Genomic DNA, 21,437 nt, shown 5'->3' with positions numbered 1-21,437 from the left:
TCTAGATTTTTCAAAAAGTAAATAAGATAAATCATCACTATTATTAACTCCATAAACTCAGGATCTTAAAGTCAAACCTATGGTATTTTAAAATGTCTACTATGAAAAGCATGTTAAATTTTTTTCTGACACTTCCAAAGCAGGATAAGGCTTGACATTTCAATGACGATATAATAACCAACTAGAAAGACATGGTTCCCTCAAAGAGCTTGAGGTTTAGTGTATGGTGCATGCTTACAAGAAATTATAGTTTGCTATGATAGAGTACACAAGGATTCATCAGTCTCGGGAAGATAGGAAAGATTTCTCAGAGAATACAATATCTAAACTGAGAGCGCCTTCTCACGTTGCAGACAGAGGAAGGAAGGGAACCAGAGAAATGGGGGTAAGAGTGTGCTAGAGCAGGCAGTTAGGCATATGAGAAATTTTAGAGTGAAAGAACATAATAATCCAGGAACTAAAGGTTTAATCTGTTATAAATATAGGCAGAAAATAAAAAAGAATGTTTTAAAATCATGCAAAAATTCACTTAAAGAATAGGTTTTATTCTAAAGACACTTACTCTCGCTACAATACTCCAGTAGTGTACTCCAGCTACATTTACTCCAGTAATCAGAAAACAGAAGATAACGGCATTCATTTAAGAAAGTGACAGTGAAGAAGTAATTGAAGACAAATAGTAGTACACTTTTCTAGACTGGGCAAGTGAAAGACACTACCAGGTGGGTAAAACGATGGTACTGCATACTGAGTGTGCGTGGAGGAAGCAACGTCAAGCTCAAAGTTAGACATGCCCCACTGGGTTTACTGTGAGACATGCAGACAGAGATACCTTGTAAACAGGCTGAAGCTCAAGAATAAAATGCCTGGAGATACGAATTTGGAAATCCATCAGTCTATAGATGGTAGTTTCACAGCAGTGAGAGTGCCCAGAGAGAGCATGCAAAATAAGAAAGTAAATAACTGAAGCCTGAGCAGTGCCAAAAGGAAGGAGAAAGGCAGAGAAAGAGAATTCAAAATCATACTGGATAGACAGACATTGGATAGACAGACATATATGAAGCATTCATTAGGATTACAGAAATCAAATCACATCAACTTTATAGAAGAGAAAACGACAACCACGGAAGTTAAAGACATTTAACCACAGTACCAGTTAAAAATGGTAAATGAAGGAGATTGGAGCACTCTTCAAATCTAGTACAACCTCTGTAAATAATTTACAAATAAAATTTCTTAAAATATTGAGTTTCTAGAATTAAATGAGGTACCATTTTAAAAATAAAAACATTATCTAGCTATGATTGGTGCCTTAAAAAAAAAAACATTACTTAAAAATATACTTGTTGCATTTAAACTGACTCTCCACACCCATATATACGTTTTGAAGTATTTATTAAGAAGATACTTTAGGTTTTGATTGTAATCTTCTTCAATCGCACTTCCTACCCACACTGCCAATAAACTATTAGCACGACCCTTTCCTTCCAACTAAAGTTTAAATACAGCAAAATAAGTTTATGACCTGTTAGCTAAAAATATTATAAAAATACATTTTAAAATTAGAGGAAGAATAACAGAAGAGAAGGTAAAGCTGAATCAAAGTTCTTCAACTTTCCACAAATGATAAAAATTATAGTACCAGGGAAAAGAGATTTCTGCAAAACACTCTACATTTAATGAAAAAAACAAAACACTTACAACAAACTGGATTAAACTGATTGTCACAAAAAGGGCATATTCATCATGGCTTTCTGAAAATATAATACGGATAATTTGGTCCAGCAAAAAAAATATGAAGAGTCTAAGAAAACAGCTAACTAAAACCCAGATAAAACCCCTTAATCATTTATGGTTACTATTTCAAACTTAGTAAACAATGTTTCATGTCTTCTTGTATGTCACTTTTCTCTTTTACCCATCCTCATGAACTGTATCTGAACCAGTAACCCAATTTTTACTTCTGCTCCCACGATAGCAACACCTTATCAACACAACTAAGACAATGTCAAGTCTCTTTTACCTTCACTCTTCAATTATAATTGTTATTATTCCAATTTTGCTGAGTTAAGCTTCTTAGGGGAAAAAAAAAAAGCTTAAACTGATTTTTAAGGTATAACTTAAAAATTGCCCTCATTGTCACAGGAGCATCAACAAAAAATAACTTTCAAGTGGTTAAACTGCAGGCTGTGGGTGAGTGTTACAATAAGAAAACATACCTAATGCATATTAAAATTAAATCAGACAGAGACTTTTCTTTCCATGGCAGAGTTGCTAACACTGAATACCCTCCTGCCATGCATAACTAGGAAACTGGAGAAAATATAGAAACAATTACTGTTAGACATTGGACAAGAGGCAGCACAGAACTGCGATCTGTAAGACAGGGCAAACAAGTGAGCTAAGCCCTGTGATCACACTCATTTTCTACACGGAAGTGCTGTCAGTACTATGGAACAAGAACAGGTCTAGATGAGCACAGAGAAAGGAAACAGTTTGAGGAAGCTGAGGCGCCTGGAATTTGTGGAACAGAGCACCAAAGAAGCAGCAAAAGAGAGAAAAACAGAAAACAGAATCTTGAGTTTTGGGCTGAACATAAAGCTGCATGTATAAAATACGAGATTCCACAGGACCAGGCGTTAACTACCACTGTTCCCACAAGCTAGAGGCATTCAGGTTTCAATCAACCCAAGTAAAGACCTTTTCAAGTGAGACACCAGAAAGGCCAGGCCATAGAAGTAAGGCTAAACTGCCCAGAATACAGGTGTTCTGGACTCCCCCAACTAACAGAACCAAAACCATAAGCCTTATTAGGACCAAGCTTATTATTAAGTAAATTAACTGCCTGTCAGAACAAATTTCAATCCTTTTAAAGAAAGAAAGCAAAATTCAGACCCTCAGTGACATATTTTTAATGCCCACCATACGAATATTACTAGGTATGTGAAAATAAAATTGTAACACACTACAGAGAATTCTGCCTACTGAGAGAACCCTGAACAAATGACTCAGTCTCCTCTCGCCACTTTACAGATTTCCTATGTTAAAATCAGAGATTAGAGAGACAAGTCGAAGCAGCTCTTCATCATAACGCAAAGGAAATGGCGGTAAACAAATTCCACTGAAGAAAGGAGGAGAAAGGAAGGGGGAGAAGAAAGGTCACAAGGCAGGTCTTCTCACTTATTACTACACATAAGAACACCTGATGACACAAGTCACAGAGATAGCGTATATGGTATCATCTACTTATTAGTATGTAAAAATTCAACACTTTCAGCATACCATAAAAATTACAGAAATAAAGTTTCTGTAACTCAAGGCTAAACTTCAATTAGTCTCAAATAAATAATTATTTTAGATGGATTTTATGGCTACTGAGTATTTATTGCCATATACAAAGAAAGTACTGTTGTTTATGCAGAATTTAGATACATGGTAACTTACATAAGTAAGACACAGCCTCCAAAGCAGAAACAAAGCAAGCAGGAAAACACTACTAAAACAAACGTCCCATGCACTAATGCTTATTTACCCATTCAAAAAGAAATTCCTCCATGTATCACTTACGAATCATGAGACAATTATGACAAGCTTGGTTATTCTGATTTCCAAGTTTAAAGAAAACTAAAAGTTGTCAATTAGAAGGGAAGGCTGAGTTATTAGAGGAAAGTACCATGCTAGCAAAAGTGACCAACGAAAGCCAACAAAAATGAAGAAAAGAAAATTGTTAAGAAGCCACAGAACTTAGAAAAGAACATGGAAAAGAAGTCACATTATAAGAACATAAAAAGCAGAGAAGCCCAATCATTTGACACAGTCAAAAACAGACCTATTCTGGCAGTGATGCCAGAAAAAGTATCACTACATAAACTCTGTCAGGCAAAGATGACCCTAAATCAAGGAAAAAAGACGAAATTATACTTGAGTACAAATATACCTGGATTACAGCACAGTCACTTTTAGAAACCACTGACATTAGTTGAATTAAAGGATGTTGGTACTCAAAGGAAAAAACAAAGACTTCACGGAATACTTCGATTAGTCAGCAGCTTACTCACTTACAAGCAAAAATTTTACACTTAGGACAGTTACCTTCCTCCTCCCATTAATCTTTGTGCCAAACTCCTGGGGCCAGTCTGGCTCTTGTACTTCACAGCCTTTTCCCATGAACTGAGAAGCTGCACCAAGCATGAGCTTTCCCCAGTAACTTCTGACTGTAACATACCTAACCACATTCAAAACCACCCTCCATGAACTATTTTTTGCAAATTAATCCAAATCCTCTATTTAATGTCAAAGTGTAGCTGTAGTTTTATTTCCCCAGTTAGTACGTGGCAGCTATCCTTCACAGACTCATTAAGAAAATGTCCTTTAAGACAACGAACATGAAAGTATTTCATTCAATAAACAGAACAGGTTACTTACCTATAATGCTGATTCTTCAACAGATAAAACCAAATAATCATGATTACAATTACAGAGCTCAAGTTTATGGTAATGAATTCTGAAAACTGAGTATCCAAGATCTGCTCCATTAGAGTTCTCAACCTAGAAACCCCAAAAGTCCATGGAATAAATCCTTACTGGATGAGGTAATCAAGTGTAGTTCACATTATCAATTCGAAGACAGAAGTTCTAATCGCATTTCTAGCCATAACGCATCATACTTCAAATAAATAACCTAAGAACTGTAATTTTGAGTTAGGAAATGGGGACTGGACATTGCCACCTATACTGTATTTCCCAGTTGTTGTGGGTGTCAAATGAGAAACTAGATAAAGCTGCTTTGCAAATTATGAATCATGGTACAAATGTAAAGTCATTTTATCCAGGGCAGGATGACAACTCTATTCCTTCCAAGTAAAATCCAGCCCTAGTCCTGGAGTTTTCTGCCCCCTTGAAAGAAATTACCTTGACAAACAGTACAGGAAGTAATGAATCTAGAAGAACTGATAAAGATTTTCCTACATTGCTTCTGAAATTGACGAAGTATCAAGTGATTCGTCATAAGCACCGTACAACAGGACACACTGTAATTATCTAGTACATTAATATTTTCAGAGAACTGTTTGAAACTACAATTCTTATAATGTGCCTTAATATGGCTTAAAAGTAAGATTCTTACCTGAAGACTACATGAGCAAAACTCTTCGGTGAGCAATAACTATCTTACTCTTACACTTTCATTATCTAGAAACTTACAAAGTGGTATAAACACTAGCAATGTTATTAATGAGGTAATCTTTCCTAAGAACTCAAGAATCTAGAAACCCTAAATCTGACTCTTCACCTTCTATCTGTTCATGAAAGCTTATATGAAGCCACCCAAAGCCCTTCAAATACAGATTTATTTATATATTCTTGTACAGTGAGAATTCAGAGGCAATAGACCAAATCACGTTTTCATTAAAAAATTTATTTTCCAGTAATTGCCTTCTGAATTGGAGGAAAAGCTCTGAATATTAATATTAGGTCCAGGACCTAAAATCTTCCACACCTTCTCTCCCTAGAGCCAGAACTTCAAAACTTAAGAGATCAGTTTCAGCGCTTTTGATTCACAATCAGCAAAAGGCCAATTCCCAAACAGAAAGGGCAATCCACAGTTAAGCACATCATCTGAGTCAGTTCAGCTATTTAGGCCAAAAAGTGAGTCATTAGGTATTATCTACCACTTCAACAGACTCCATCCACCTTGAAGATGAGTATTGGGATAAAGTATATTTCTTTTGATTCCTCACTCTCTAATCTTTAAGAAGGCATATTCTAGTAAAATAATTCACAGAACTGTGCCAGAGGAGAAGATACCCTTTAGCTCCTTGCTCGTGGTGGAATTCTCCATCTGGAAAAATAAATATATAAAAGCACACTATGGGTTTATGTGCTGGAGAAGAGGGATGGCATCTAGACAGGAAACACGGTACGTACCAGAACATCTGCAGACTCATTTATCTGGCCTAGGGCCTAATTCTAATTACTATGATTCAGGTCTAAGTCTAGGACTGTACATACAATACCTTTTCAAACATTCACATGTGATTAGAGGACCCTGTATGTGAAATCCTTGCAAACAAGATGGATAAATTACAGGATGAATGCTACGACAGAAGGTTGCTGATTAAATAATCAACGTTAATTTAGATAACTGCAACTGGAATAAAGAAGAGCTATGTCCTCCTGGCTCCAAAGAATTATGCCACACTCAGTGTTTTCTATTCATAATATATTTTTTAAACTAGCTGTCAGGAAGTACTGACACCCTACCGGTGGGGATATTCAACATGTGGACTGAGCAATGCCCAATTACCAGTTTCAAAAGGGAATTACTATCTGGAGCAATTTTCTAGCATGAGTAGAATAAGGAAGACAAGAAACGTTTAATGGGGTATGCATACATGTGTGTGCAGGAGGACAAAAATCCACCTACCCCAAGTGTCTTTTTTTCCCCTTTACCCAAAGTGCCTTTTAATAACATTTTCCAGTTGCCAGAAATTTACTTGAGAATTGAAGCACTAGACAGGTATCATGAGGCTGTTTTTAACAATGACAATTTGGGTAAAAAGAGTCAAGACATTTTATCTAACAATCTCTTAGCTCTAGATAAAAAGCATAAAAGCAGGGATTTCACTGAAAGAGATTTTATCTGTTGTAACAAGCACCCTCTTCCTAACCAAGATGCTAATCAAGATGCTCCCCCTCCATCTCACTTCTGAAGTGCCTCCTTTGGGGGGAGAAGGGGGATTTAACAGTGAAGTGTCAAAAGGTGCTATTTTCAAAAGATCTGGAATAAGGCAAAAAAGCAAGGAGAAATTATTTTGCCCAAAGTCATTCAACAAGACACTAATTTAATTTGAAAACACTGTCTTAATAAAGCAACTATCATCCAAATTCCAAAGGACTCTACACCCTAAGGAACCCATGAAGCTGTATCGCTCTCATTCTCAAAGGTTTAGGAGTATGGACCTCCTTCTTCAAATGTTACAACCACTATCTTTAGACAATTGTTTTACAGGAACATTAACTTTCAGAATCATCAGAAGAGCTCTTACCAAAAAAGTAACATAATGAATTAATGGGAAGATATTTTCTATCATTAATAACCAGCTAAGTCTTAATAAGTGAGCATCTCTTTGGCCAAAAAAACAACAAAAAGCAAAGAATAGAATTAACAGATTATCATTTTGTAAAAAAACACATTTCCTGAGTTTTTGATACTCCCCCAAGACATACACTCCACCTCCTAGTGCCTACAGAAAAGCAACTCTACTTTTAAACCCTGAGAGAGAATACTAATGATAAGAACTCAACTTATCTCAAATCGAAAAACTCTTCACTTATGAGTTGTTTAGTCATCTCAGGTTGGACTTCAAACATATCAAATACATGAAGATGCTAACAGTTCCACAAAAGGAGTACAATGCTCAGATAAAGTGACCTCTTAAAATGCTATTTATAAAGAAAACAGAAGAAATTTTTTTCAGAAAAAAGACCTAGGCTAAAAGGCCACCATGTTATCATATTTGATTCTGAACTACCTATAATGCATGGAAAAGGATTACTGTATTCTACAACCAGGATTTGATATTTTCAGCTGATACATACCAGGATCTGACAGTTGTCAGAGCAAAAACATTACAAAGGTTGCTCAAGTCCGGATTTTCACACAGCCTATATACTCTGATTACGAGTATTAATTCAAAAGCCTACTCTGTAGACGTAAAGGTGACTAACATACATGTCTGTCTTTTACTGTTGCTCATCATGATATTTATGGTACGTACTTTTGTTAACAGTGCCTTTCAGGACAATTTAGACACAGTTAGCTCTAATTCATTTGTGTTACTGCCCAGAATACTTTAAAGAAAATCTAAGCAAAACTGTGATCAATCTAGACACTGAATTCTGTATTTTTTAGTGACTTTATCACAAAGATTGAGCACAGATAGTATTTTAAGATATAGTCTCCCCTTAAAATTTAGAATCAAGAAAAGGCTGTATCAAATGCTTTATGTAGCAGACTAACTCTTGCTAATAAGCTAATTACAACATAACAACTAGCTGGCAAACTATTAACAGTAATATCTACTTCTGTATATCACAAAAGTCAAAGAAAGATGATGCATAAAGCGCATTTTTTAAATCAAAACTTTTAACTGGAAGTTAGATATAAGCAACCAAAAGCAGGTTTGTAGCCTGCCAGATTTCCCATATTTGGATGAGGTCTAAGCGTTGTTCTACATTATCTGGAAGGCATACACACTTCACAAAGCTCTACAGCTACAAATCAAAGTGGACTGTGATAACTAAAGATGCTTCCATTTTATAAATTAACTCAAATGGTATAATACTTATTAAAGAAACAAAAACATCATAAACCATGTTTTCACATGTCTCTTCTAATTGAGACGTGTGAAATATCAAAACTAGAAAACCATATTGCCACTGAAGAGAGTAATAAAGCTGGATATTAAGTCTTTTTTTTGGAGATTTTTTTTTTTAAGAGTTGAGAATATCATGGTGTTAAATCTAAAATTTCAGTTAAAGCATTATTTTTAGCTGTAATAAAAATGCTATAGACAATTATGAATAGATACTGAAAACTTGGGGAATAATAAACAAAGCAGAATTCATGGTTACCATATTTACACATACTCTTTGTTGTGTTTCAGTGCCACATGATCTGATTCAAAGTAATAAACATCGGGATCATCATCTTCCTCTTCTGTAATGTGTGGATTGGCACTCTCTTTGGCGGATGGCAAAAGTCCAGTACTGAGTCTTGCCTCTGAGGATGGTTTACTTAGTCCTTCACTCCCAGAATTTTCAGAGTCACAACATATCCCTTTTTCATTCTGAGAAATTTCATCAGGATTTGAGAGAGACTCACTTATGGTATCACTAACAGTTGCCTTTGTTTCACTGGGGTTAAGATTCGTCTCCTCAAACTGTCCGTTTTCTCTGCAAGGAGAACTGGTTTTCGTGGGGCTGCCTCTGGGAGGGGCCGCCCTCCGTGGCGAAGCTCTCAGAGTGTACCGGTGCTCTTGCGGTTCTGACACAGACGTCATGTGAGCCGAAACACAGTCTAGGACAGAAGATGGCTCTGGTTCTCCGGACACGGGCATGATCTCAAGACTTGAGTCCAGGGCGTTACTGGTGTTTTCATTACACTGCTCTTTTGAGGCACTGCTATCTCCCACCACATCTACTTCCTCCTCAGAATCCCTTAAAGATGAATGGATTTCAGAAAGGGGGCCTGCAGCTGGCTCAGCAGTCAGCTCGTTAACACGTTCCGCAGGCAGGCAGGCAGTTACTATTTTGTGGTCCTCCAACTTGACCTGCACTTCTGAATGTGTGCAAGGCACGTTATGGTCTATATAACTGTCCTCCTTCCTACTATCAAGGAACATTGAAGTGTGGGTATTCGAACCCCCATTTTCAGCTACTGATTTTTCCTGCAACACATAGGAACCAGTGCTATTTTGTTTAGTGTTCCCATCGGGCTGACAGTCACCACAGTTTATAACAGCTGAATCACTGACATCAACACCATTGACAGCCAAATAGCCTGTGATTTCTTCAACTACTGTAGAATTAAGTGGCCCTTCCTCACTGACATTCACCTTTTTAATTTCCCTTTTCTCACAATCATCCAGTATAAGACATCGACAAGCTCGTTTAGTCCCTTGAAAATCTGCATCATTGTCCACTACTGTACTCCTCTGTTCTACTGACTCCTTGTCTGATTTTATAGGTGAATCTTCTTCTGAACTGTTTGGTGCTTCAGATCTAAGACAACGCTTAATTCTTTTTAAAACTGGTGAAACAGGTTCTGTTTGCCTTCTCTCACAATTTTCTACAGCCTGCCTCTCTATGTTATCTTTTTCTGAAGAAGGAAGTCCTCTTTTCCTAGGGCTTACCCATGATTCTCGAGTACTTTGCTGTTTTATATCAGTAGTTCTTCCATTATTATTTCCTTTCTGAATTTGCACAGGCTCTGGTCTCTTCTTTGGTGATCTTGAACGCACTTGAGAATGAGCAGAGATTTCTTCAGGATGAGCAATGCTACGATTCCTTAAAGTTCTACCACAAAAAGATTCATCCAAGCCGTTTAACCCCACTGTTGATCTTGTAACACGAGTAGATCGGGAAGCAGCCATACTATGGCAAGTCCCTACAATACGGTCATCATGATCCACTCATTGGGAAACCTTCAAAAACGTAAACAAAATAATGAGAAAAAGGTAATAGTTAATATACCTAAAACAAAAGTATAAAGCTATAACTTTTTAATCCACTGTATAGCCAATATTAATAAATTATGTGATATAATTTCTTTTATTAACATTTCCAAAAGTGATAATAAGCTAACAATTAATTACACGGCACTTAATATGTCTCAGGAATCATTCTGTATGCTTTACATACATTAACTTGCTTAAGTCTAATGACAATTAGAATAAGCTATTGTCATTCCTACTTTATAAATGAGGAGACTGAAGTGCTAACAGTCTAAGTAATCTGTCCAAAGCCACACAGCTAGTAAAGTACAGGGCTGGGCTCTAGATTCTATGCTCTTAACCTGCCTCACTGTGTGTTTGCCTCTCAGTTACACAGAGGCAAAGGGCCCAGAAAGACCTCTTTCAAAAGACAGGATTTCATCTTGGTTATTAAAACAATAATCTTGAATTTATACAGCAGCTATCACAAAAACTATCCCAATCACTTCTCAAGTGTTCTCAGAACATTTCTGGGAGGTTAAAAAGACGGGCTCTTCTCCTTTTAATTCACTCTTACTAAGATGAGTCAGGTCAAATCCTTTGATAATAAACTACATGGCACCAAAAAAATGCTGGCTACAGAATTATTTATAATTAAGCAGATGGGTAGAAATCACAACCCCAGCTTGCACCTGCTAAGAGCAAAACAGAGCAAAGCCAAGTCACCCTGGTCTCTAAAAGTAGAGCTATAAATTACTAAGTGAAAGGAAGTATTCTAAAGAGGACAGAAGAAAAAGAGAAGGCACCCCCACCAAGCAAATATTACACTTAAGAAATGGGGAATACACACGGAACCCCATCCTTTCCTTCTTCAAGCTACTGAGTGTGTGTGGATGCCACAGCACTAATGCATGTTAGGGAGATGAGCAGGTTGTCTGGTGTGGATGCTTTGGTGTTTCTATGATACAAATGAGAGAGAAACTGAAAAATGTCCTGACTGATCCATCTGGATAAACTGGTTCAGTGATTATTTTCCAAAGGCTCTCCCATCAAGTAGAATAAAGGGGTTTTAAGATAGCAAGTCTCAATTCTTCTGCTCCTCTTCTGTTTAGCTTCCAAAGGATACTTTGCCACTTCACTGCCTAACTTACAATGGGGTGTAGGATGGACAAAGAGGCTAGTAATGTTTGTAGCACAAAACTGTACAGTAACCTCTCCCCTCCTTCCTTCTGCCATCCTTCCCACTGTCCCACCTCCCATAACCCTCCAAACGCCATTGACCCCTTCCCCCACAAATCACGTACAATCTCTTCTGCTTCAACTGGAAGTATCCAACAGTTGGAAAGGTTATGAAGAACTACAGAAGATACAGCAACATGCTACCACATACAAAAAAAGAAACATTAAAAGAAATTGTCTTCCTGCTCCTACCTGCTGACAAAATGAATTGAGAAAGTATCCTATAAAATAAGTAAGTTGGCTGAATTTCCTTTCAGAGTATAACACACTTTCAAATTTTTAATTAACAATTTGTTTTAAATCTTACAAGACTCACAAAATCAGCCTTGGAATTAAAGAATGAAAATTTGTTCTAGAGAATTCCACAGCAATCATGTGAACAGTAAGCAAAAAATACTGAACAGAACTTAGAAATATGTTTTTCCAAGTACACTTTCACTGTTCCAGGACTCATTAGCGAGCTCTGACATGTAATTCTCCTTTGTTAAAATCTTGTTATTAAGATTACATTCTGTCTCTTTTTATGTGCAGGTAATAAACACTGAATGACCCACAAATATCACTTTTAATTACAAAATTTTAAGTTTTCAAAAGAGCACAAACTAAAAAAATTATTAAAATCAATTTATCTGTTTCTTGCACCCAAATCTGAAGCTTTCAAATTTGAAGATTACAGATTTTTAAAAATTAAGTATCTATATAAATGTAACAAATAAAATGTAAGTTAATTTTATAAATAAATTTTTACTTATAAAATCTAATGCAAATATATATCTTCAATGCAAATTTGATTATATTCATCATGATTTCTGGTTTAAAAACAATATTGGCAATAGTAATATTTTATAATCCCACATCCTCATAAAACTGTTTGCTTTACTTTTTAAAATATGATGCCGATCAAGGGCTTATAAACTTCAAATGATTCCAATTAACAGGCATTCCTAGCCCTTTTCTTTCCACACCAATTCAAATATGAGAAATTTCTGCCTCATTATTATTAATAAAATAAAACTATTAGTAGCACCCAAAACTACTCACGAAGAATGTATATATAGATTTCAATATTGCAGAACATACAAAAAACATATTCATATCATTATAAAACACCACCTATAATGGCTTATTTTTCATCATTCCATTGATCAAAAACTGATCAATATGAAATATTAAAACTTTTTTCATTTCTTTTGCTCCTTAAAAATTTTTTTATTCTGTTCAATAACTACAGTGAAGCCCAAGTTTTAGAGTTCTCAAATTCTATGCTATTGGGCCCTACCTAAAGTGAAACTGTTTTGTGACAAGAATTTCTGTGGTACCTCAAACTCTTGTAGCTCCAAGTGTGGTCTAAGAACTAGCACCATGGGCACCTACTGGAAGCTTGTTAGGAACGCAGAATGTATCAGGCCCTGCCCTAGACCTACCAGTTCATCAGATTCCCTGGGTCACTGAATGCCTACTAAGGTTTGAGAAGTGCTGCCTTAGACCACTGCATCGAAACCATATTCTGTTAAAATACATCAAGTTTCAAACTAAATGAGACCTATTTATAATAAATCCTTTAATTCTTTATTTGATCCTAATACTAAAAAATTTATAAATAAAACCATGATCCCTTCGGCTGAGGAAGCACCAAAGAGGATTATAAAAATCTCCTGCCTGAAATTAACTTATTACATATACTAAGGCAATAAATTGCCTAAAATTATGAAGATTAGAGTTGGATGAAATTTTAACACTCTTCCCTCTGATAATTTTTTCTTCTGTTCTACCCTTTTCTTCCTATCTTTTCTATTTTTGGATAAGCATTTATAAAGACACATATTTTCTGTAGTTATCTGATAAGCTGAATGCAAAATTCAATTACCAAAAAGAGACTAACAATGTCCTGATTATCTCAACCAAATCTCAACACGGCTTGGCCAGACCTTGCAAGGTACAGCCCAAAGCAGTTGTCTTCCTCATTTTAGCTACATTAGCACAAGAGTTACTGAGGAAATTCACTGAAAAAGTTTGGAGCACAAAATTGTATTTCTGCCAAAAATTAAGTTGCTAAAGGAACAGAAAGAAACTCGTTTATAAACTAAGTATCTCAGAAAATACCCCTGCTAATTAACTAGTCAACATGGAGAAGACATTAGCCAGCACACAACTGGAACTGGAAATTCAATCACTCTAGTTGTAGAGTTAAGGGAAACTGTTAGCTAACAGGTTCATATGGGCAAAATCCAATCTAGCAACTAGAATGAAGCTTTTCCTATATGTTATCCACCAACTAATGAATAGATAGCACTTTCTAGAATAAAGGGAAGAGAATATAATCAAATGCTAGAATTCCTTTCTCCCCCACCCTCAAAAGTTTTCATATTATTAGAGGGCATATCTGAGGACAGTCAACCAAATTTTAGCCTGTCCATTGACATTAAGCCCCAAATCCTATCTATAATCCCACATATCTCACCCATTTACTTGCTGTTGAACTACCAATTTGAGTCTACTTTTACCTCAGATCTATCTAAAGGATTCTGAAACACTCTTCGAAACAGTATCAGCTATGTTTCAGATCATAAATTTCCAGCCCCTGTGACAACATCTGCAGAGCTGTATCAGTAAGAACTGAAAGAAATAATGAGCATTAAACTAAAATGATCCACCTAATGAAACACTACTCCAGCTATCACCTTTACTTAAAAGAAAAAAATCTCGAAAGATATTTCAAAGACACTGCCTGTAAGCTTTGGTTCCACAGTAATCACCAAAGTAGGATGGTTTACGTTGGGAACTGAGGGACTGACAATCCATCAGTGTCATAGCTGGTACTTATTAGCGTAACATTTAGTTATATTAAGTGAATCATTTTTAGGAAACTGGTCGTAATAACATGTAGACAAACCAAAGTGAAAGCCAAAAAGAATTAGAGCAATTCAGAAGCGTTACCGATGATTCTTTTCCTATTTGTCTACAACATAAACATGAACTGTTTAAAAATAGTTCAGAGACTATCTTTGTCATACAAATCTTTTAAGACAAATTTTTTCAGTTGGGCAATTATCACTATTATCTATAAGGTTAAAAGTATAAAGTTTAAAAAGAAGGAGAGTGAAACCCGGGAGCCATTTACACAATTCAACTTAGTATTAGCCTCTTTGAAGCCTGGGAACTCTTATCATGTACTGTCTTGTATAAAGGCATTGCTTCTTTCTTCCCCATTAAGAGAGTCAGATATATGACTGACTGATTGATTGACTGATTGACTGACTGATTGATAGACTGGCAGAGACAGAGAGACAAACACAGATACAGATAAAGCTGAATGAATGAGGAGAAAGAAAAGTCTAGGAATTTCATAATGCCCTTGAATCAAAAAGTACCTACACATATCTACCCATATCTACCTATGTCAAAGATAGATATAATGCTCCAGAGATTCCAAAGCACATAGTCACTTCATTTATCCCCTGTTGGGAAAAGAGTGGGAAATTATTTCATTCATAACCCATCCCCTATAGCTCCAAATTCCTACGAACAGCTAGCAAGACTGCACAATTTTCCACATACAGAAGGAAGTATAGAAAAATAACAAGCGTCCTCTCCTCAAATACAAGCAAACAAACAAATGAACTATAGTTGTCTTCACTACTGCAAAACTAAATAACTTACCTGTACAACCAAAGATCTATCATTGTGGAAATATTATCTCTTTCCTTATATCCTGAAGGAGTTGGAGCTATGATCTAGAATAGAGCTTAAGCATCAGGGTTTCAGACTCTCAGCTTCAGCCATGGAGAATACTAGAACTTCCTAAATTTCTTTCTTTAAAATAAAATAATAAAAAACAGAATTAAAGAAGCAAATTAACTTACGCTAATAGATTTTAGCAACATCTTTGATAATTCTTGTTAACTTTGTAGCTTGTAGCCTCAGAGAAACTGGAAGAGAATTTTTAGAAACCAACAAAAACAAACCAAAAAGAGCTTGAAATATATTAAATCCTTACAACAACTCAATATTATTTTGAGTCAAAATGTGACTCAGTTCTTTTCTAGAGTGTAAGGCAATATTGTTTTGAGGTGACCCCAAGACTGCCCTCAATAAGATTTCTCATACAGAATTTATAATCTCTTATTCTTATTCGAGGCCTTCCCAAATTTTGGCTTTCGAGGATGCAAAACTGGAGACTGACAACAAAAATAATTTAGGTTATGCACCCCAAAGCATAAACCAAGTCTTCTATATCTACATGATAACTTTGATGGTAAAGTGCTACAAGATTCCATCATAAAGGGAAATTCCTATTATTTTGGGCATATGGATTTTCAACGAGGACAAAAATGAGGATTTTCTGGTTTTAGTACCCAGTTGGCTAGATATTTTAGGGGATTAACCTAAATACAATGCATTTCTTGGACAGTCTAGTTAATCACAGTTTTACTTTATAGTAATGCATTATGATATCCTTTTCAGAGAACCTGGCTAAATGGGTTATTATGAGTTCCTATTTGGAAATAAGGAGGAACACTAGGAAAAAGACTAGCAATGTTTGTGATAGAAACTGTCACATAAACATAAAACTAGATATTCTAAAAGTGACACTATTTTTGGTAAAGGACTGCCATTTAAAAACTGATGCAATCATCAAAGCTTTGTAAACTAGATTTACTGCCTAGTTTTAGTCAGCCAGAGGGGCTAATATCTAGTATCTATAGATGCAATCTTCCCCAGATATGTCTAGTAAATTCTCAAAAGCACAAGTAGGAAAATTGTCTAAAAAAATCATTTAATCCCACATTAAAAAATGTTCTAAATTAACATGAGGAGGGTGCTCAGTAAAACATGATTCTATAAAAAAGTAACTTGACTTGAAATTTCACTTTTCTTGTAACAAGGATTTCAACTGCCAACTCCTTTATACTCAATCCCAAAATCCTTTCACAAACATGGTAAAACATTACAGTCTATAGTGTGTGGTGGTGGCGGCAATCATCAGAGCCAGAGAGGATCCACAATTTTGGATGTGTTTCTGAGTATTCACGGGCATGCCCATTCCAGCACTCTATCGAGTTCCAGACAGTCATATGACTATCCTATTTACTAGAGGAACATCACCCATTACGGTATCTGCCAGACAAGGAGATCTGCAACTGCTATTTTTTACAGAAGAACCGATACTTACAGCTGAGTCCTACCAATATGAAGATAAACAGGATCATGCAGATATGTTTCTTAAAAGTCTAATACACTTAAAAAGAAACTTCAATTACTTCCACTAACTAAAGCCCGCTTGGCCTTAATTAAGATTACATTTTTTTCTTACCTTTATTAAAGTGTTTCGCCTAGTATTTGATTCCCAAGCGTCTGCATTTATCTGTCATCACTGTTAATGTCCATGTGACATTGAGACTTCAGGTATTAATTATTTATATGGTTGTACTAGCACAACTTGGTATCTGTGAAGGGAAACCACAATATAGTCACTACGGATGTGTTACTATTTACAGATTTGTGGATAAAACTGATAATATTTCTTAACACACAGCACACTGTATTTTCTAAGAAACTTCACAAATAATTCCTTATATTTAGCTACAAAATGTTATTTTCAACAGATTTAACACGAGTTAACACTCTTACAAAGGCTTCTCAGGGTCCTCATATAAAATATTTCAAAATTCAACTCTAAATTAAAATTCTTACAAATTTTAGAGCTCCTTAGATTCCTTTTCCAATGTATGTATCTCATTTTCCAGAAGCCTGTAATTTCTCAGACATTAATTAGAAAAGTACTTTCTTTGTTTTATGGTAATATTAGGGAATAAATCTATAAAGCTTAAGAATGCAGTAAATAAGATCATGACTTTCCCCTAAATATGACTTTAAAACATTCGATGTCCTTTAAAGTAATAGCTTTATCTTGTTAGATTATCCCTCTGTGACTAATTTGTCTATGTTATTTTAATGCAAACAGAAAGTGAATTATGACCAACTAAATCAAGACGTAGCTGTAAAAAATGTTCCTTAAAAGTAAGCTTCTTAGAACATATACTTGGTTACAGAGTATGAGTCTGAGAAACATAATGATGTGCTTACAATGATGACAAAAAGCACCATGTAAAACTTTAAGTCACTTCTACCCATTTATTAGTGGAAAAATAAGCTAAAAAATATTCATACACACACACACACACACACGTATCAAAAAAGAAACCCATCAATGACATTCTAAAATGATGCAACATGGTATGGTGTACCACTCCAAATTCCTGTATAATAAAAAGAAGTAAAAATCTACATAGAAAATACAGATAGCCTTACACCTGCTTTGTGGATAAAATTTGTTACTGGTATTGTCAACCTGCAGATGTTCTCAGTGAAGTTTCACTATCAATACAGTAGAAAACAAATATGTTAATTATATCTCAGTTTTTTTCATTGGAGGAAAAACACAATAAAGTATAGTGATTCAGAAACACTGATACCTATCCTCAAACACTTAATTCTCTATGCATTTGATTTCAAATGTTAAAAAAGTAATGCTATGAAAAATCAACACAAATGTAAGTATTCCCAAACTTAAAAGTTGATATAAACTCTCTTGTAATGAGCAAGGAGTTACACCAGCCAAAACTCTTATATTTCCTACATTGCATTCTTCATTTCACTCATTTCAGATTTAAGATTCTGCACAAATGTTATGTGCTTTCTGGAGCAGATACACTACTTAGAATTTTGGCAGGCTACAATAGTTTTTAAATTTGAACTATTTAAACATAGAACGTACTCCCATAAGTTTAAAAAACTTAGCTATTCTGTCTTTTAAAAAGCATACAAAACAGAAAACAAACTATTTAAACCCCATTCCTAAGACCTTATTTATTCCTTGCCACAGAGCTTTGCTTGTTTTCACGTACCAACAAAATTCATTGACTATTCAAGTATTCCAAAAGCAAATCCAAAAACCAATCCTGACTGAAAAGAATTACTTTTTCTACTATTTGCAGTCTAACACTAGTACTACTGTGTTAAACAGATTATAGGATCTCAGATTCATGGCACATATGAAATCACCTCAAAAGACTACAGAAAATCTCACTAGAAAATATTATCAGTTCTAGTGATATAGCAAAGTTATAAGCCAAACAACTTACTACAAAACTGTGACATCTAAGCTACATGCAGCCTAAATTATTAGACACTGAAATTTCTTCTTTCAGTTTTATAAGATCTTGGGGAAAAATTGAGAACTAAGGTTATACTATATACCCTATTCTTCAGTTGTCATGAGTGGAAATATCAAACGTGCACTCTATCTTTAAATGATTTTAAAAGAAAACAGAGAGAAAATTCAAAGCTGGTTATAAAAAGCATCAAGATAATGGTCAAAGACAAAAAAAAAACACTTTTCTTAGACAAGTAAGCTTATCACAATTACTTGCTAGAGAGCTGAACTGAATTTTCACTTGGTACAAAGTATGACCAAAGAACAACACACTTTCCTGGCCCCCTAAATTGTTTGGAACCACAGGTCCAATGCCTTGGATGACTCCTACTAAAGATTTTAGAGATAAGCCTATTTCACAGTCAACAGAAAGGAAGTAGAAAGAGCATCAGATTTGGTGGAAGGAGATGCCTCCTTTGACAATGAGCAAACCATTTTGCACTTCGGTGCTTCGTTTCTTCATCTATAAAATAAGAGGAGACATAATACGTGCCTACTACTTCTCAGGGTTATTGTGAAGTTCAGTGAGATTATGTCTGTGAAGTACTGTAGCTTACTGGTTTTCAAACTGTAATGTATATAAGAAATTCCTGGAATCAACTGCCCCAGAAATTCAGATTCAGCAGTTCTGGACATGCATGCATAAATCTTTATTTTTAATTAACCACTTCAGGTCACTCCAAATTAGAGGTTCCCAAAAAAATGAGGATCATATTTTGGAAAAAAAAAATCTATCACTTTCTTCTAAAACTTTAGTGTTTCTAAGTATTATCCTAGGGACTTGTTTAAAATGCAAATTTCTAAAGCACATCCTTAGAAATTCAGATTCAATAAAGTTGGGGCAGGGCACAGAATCCTCATTTTATCAAACACTACAAGTAATTCAGATGTAAATAGCTCATGACCCATTCTTTTAGAAACCCTGCACTAGTATGTAAACCTACATATTGCTCAAACTGTTCCCCACCTGTCTAGCATCATCATCAATGATCAACCTTAGGCCTTCACCATCTCTCACTTGAATTAACCCACCTGCCTTGTAATTGGTCCCTCTACTTTAAGAGTTTTCCCTTACAAATGCATGGTCTAGAGACGGATCAAAAATGCACATTTTCTGTCACTTTCTTATCTAAAGTCATTCCAAGGGATTTCCACTTCTGGCCAAGACAGGGTAATAACAGAAATGAGATTTATGTTCCTATCCAAAACAACTAGAAATCTGGACAAAATATATGAAAATGTTTTTCAGATACTGGAAACCAGACAGTGTAGGACAGTGAACAATGAAAGAGAAGAACACAACAACCAGGAAATGGGGAAATACAAGATTCTTATACTATATCTGAAGTTGCATAATATAATTTCAAGATACATTGTGTTAAGTTAAAGATGTATACTAGGAACCCTAAAAGTAAACACTATTTTAAAAAGATGGTTAATAAGCCAACAAAGGAAATAAAATAAAATATAAAAAAGAAAAAACAGTCAACCCAAAAGAAGACAGAGAAAAGAAAACAAAGAACATATAGGAAAAACTTCTAACAATGGCAAGGTAGTAGATTTAAACTATCAAATGTAAATGGTTTAAAAACAGTTTAAAAGAAGTTTAGTTATTTGTAAAAGGTTGACTGGAAAGAATAATTAATCAATAACTTTTAAAAGATTCAATTTATATAAATTGTGACCATGATGGAATTAAATTAGAAATCAATACTAAAAGTATATCTCAAAAATTCCCACATATCTCAAAATAAATAACATGGTTCTAAATATCCTATGAGTCAAAGACGAAGAGAATTGAAGGGAAAAACTAGAAAATAGTAGAACTAAATGAAAATAAAAACACAACATATTAACATCTGTGGCTTCCAACAAAACCAGTACTTAACAGGGAAATTTACAGCAGCAAACATATTAGACCAAAAAAGGGGGCAGTGGCAGGAGACTCAGCTCAGAATCAGCGTTCACCTGAAGAAACCAGGGGAAAAAAAGAATGTAATCCATATAAAAAAGAAAGGAAATAATGACAAGTCAATGAAATTGAAAACAGAAAAAGAGAAAAATCAATAAGCCAAAAGATGGTTCTTTAAGAAAAATCAATAAAATGGATAAATCTCTTGTTAAACTGATCAGGAAAAAATATATAAATTATTAATACTAAAAAACAAAGAAGTGATACAACTGTAGATTCTATATTTAAAGATAATTATTCCAACAAGGGTATCAAGACATATCATGGTGGGGAGGAGTAATAATAATCTTTCCAAAAAATGATGCTAAAACAACTGGATAGCCACATGCAAGGGAAAGTTGAACCCCTATTTTGGATCACATTCAAAAAAAAAGAACTCAAAATGAATCAAAGACCAGTATGTAGGAGCTCAAATTATAACCACCTTTGAAGAAAAGTAACTGTAAGTCCTGTTACCTTGGATTAGACAGTGGTCTCTTATATATGACTCTAAAAGCACAAGCAACCAAGGACAAACACTACATAATTCCACTTCCGTTTGGTACCTAGAGTAGTCAAATTCATAGAGGTAGAAAACAGATTAGTGGTTTTCAGGGACTAGAGGAAGAGGAAAATGGAAAGTTACTGCTTAATGTATAGTTTCAGTTTTACAAAATCAAAGGAGTTCTGGAGGTGGAAGGTAGTGATGGTTGCCCAACAATGTGAATGTAATTAATGCTAGTAAAAACTGTACACTTTAAAAATGGTCAATTTTACAAGGATGCCCTCTGTCAATGTTCCTATTTAACATAGTACT

General features: G+C 35.1%; 1 protein-coding gene across 8 annotated transcripts in view; it reads right to left on the bottom strand.

Moving 5' to 3' along the window:
• ZZZ3 (zinc finger ZZ-type containing 3) overlaps positions 1-21,437 on the bottom strand; it is an 88,732-nt gene that overhangs the window by 40,179 nt on the left and 27,116 nt on the right. For 3 of the 8 annotated variants that reach the window (XM_074376195.1, XM_074376199.1, XM_074376196.1), the window contains exons 2-4: positions 16,768-16,900; positions 15,114-15,266; positions 8,650-10,205 (exon numbers count right to left, since the gene is read on the bottom strand). The exons of 1 other annotated variant lie outside the window; for it this stretch is intronic. In XM_074376195.1, the coding sequence (XP_074232296.1) occupies positions 8,650-10,154 (1,505 nt within the window). In that variant the 5' untranslated portion in view covers positions 10,155-10,205; positions 15,114-15,266; positions 16,768-16,900. Of the gene's footprint in view, positions 1-4,425; positions 4,482-8,649; positions 10,206-11,518; positions 11,594-15,113; positions 15,267-16,767; positions 16,901-21,437 lie in introns of those variants that run through there. 4 more of the 8 variants (XM_074376197.1, XM_074376202.1, XM_074376198.1 and 1 more) reach the window with 4 other exon arrangements.

This window comes from Camelus bactrianus, chromosome 13 (genome assembly GCF_048773025.1).
Source record: "Camelus bactrianus isolate YW-2024 breed Bactrian camel chromosome 13, ASM4877302v1, whole genome shotgun sequence".
NCBI lineage: Eukaryota > Metazoa > Chordata > Mammalia > Artiodactyla > Camelidae > Camelus > Camelus bactrianus.
The sequence above is the reverse complement of the archived record's forward strand: the minus strand, read 5'-3'. Positions and strand labels throughout refer to the sequence as shown.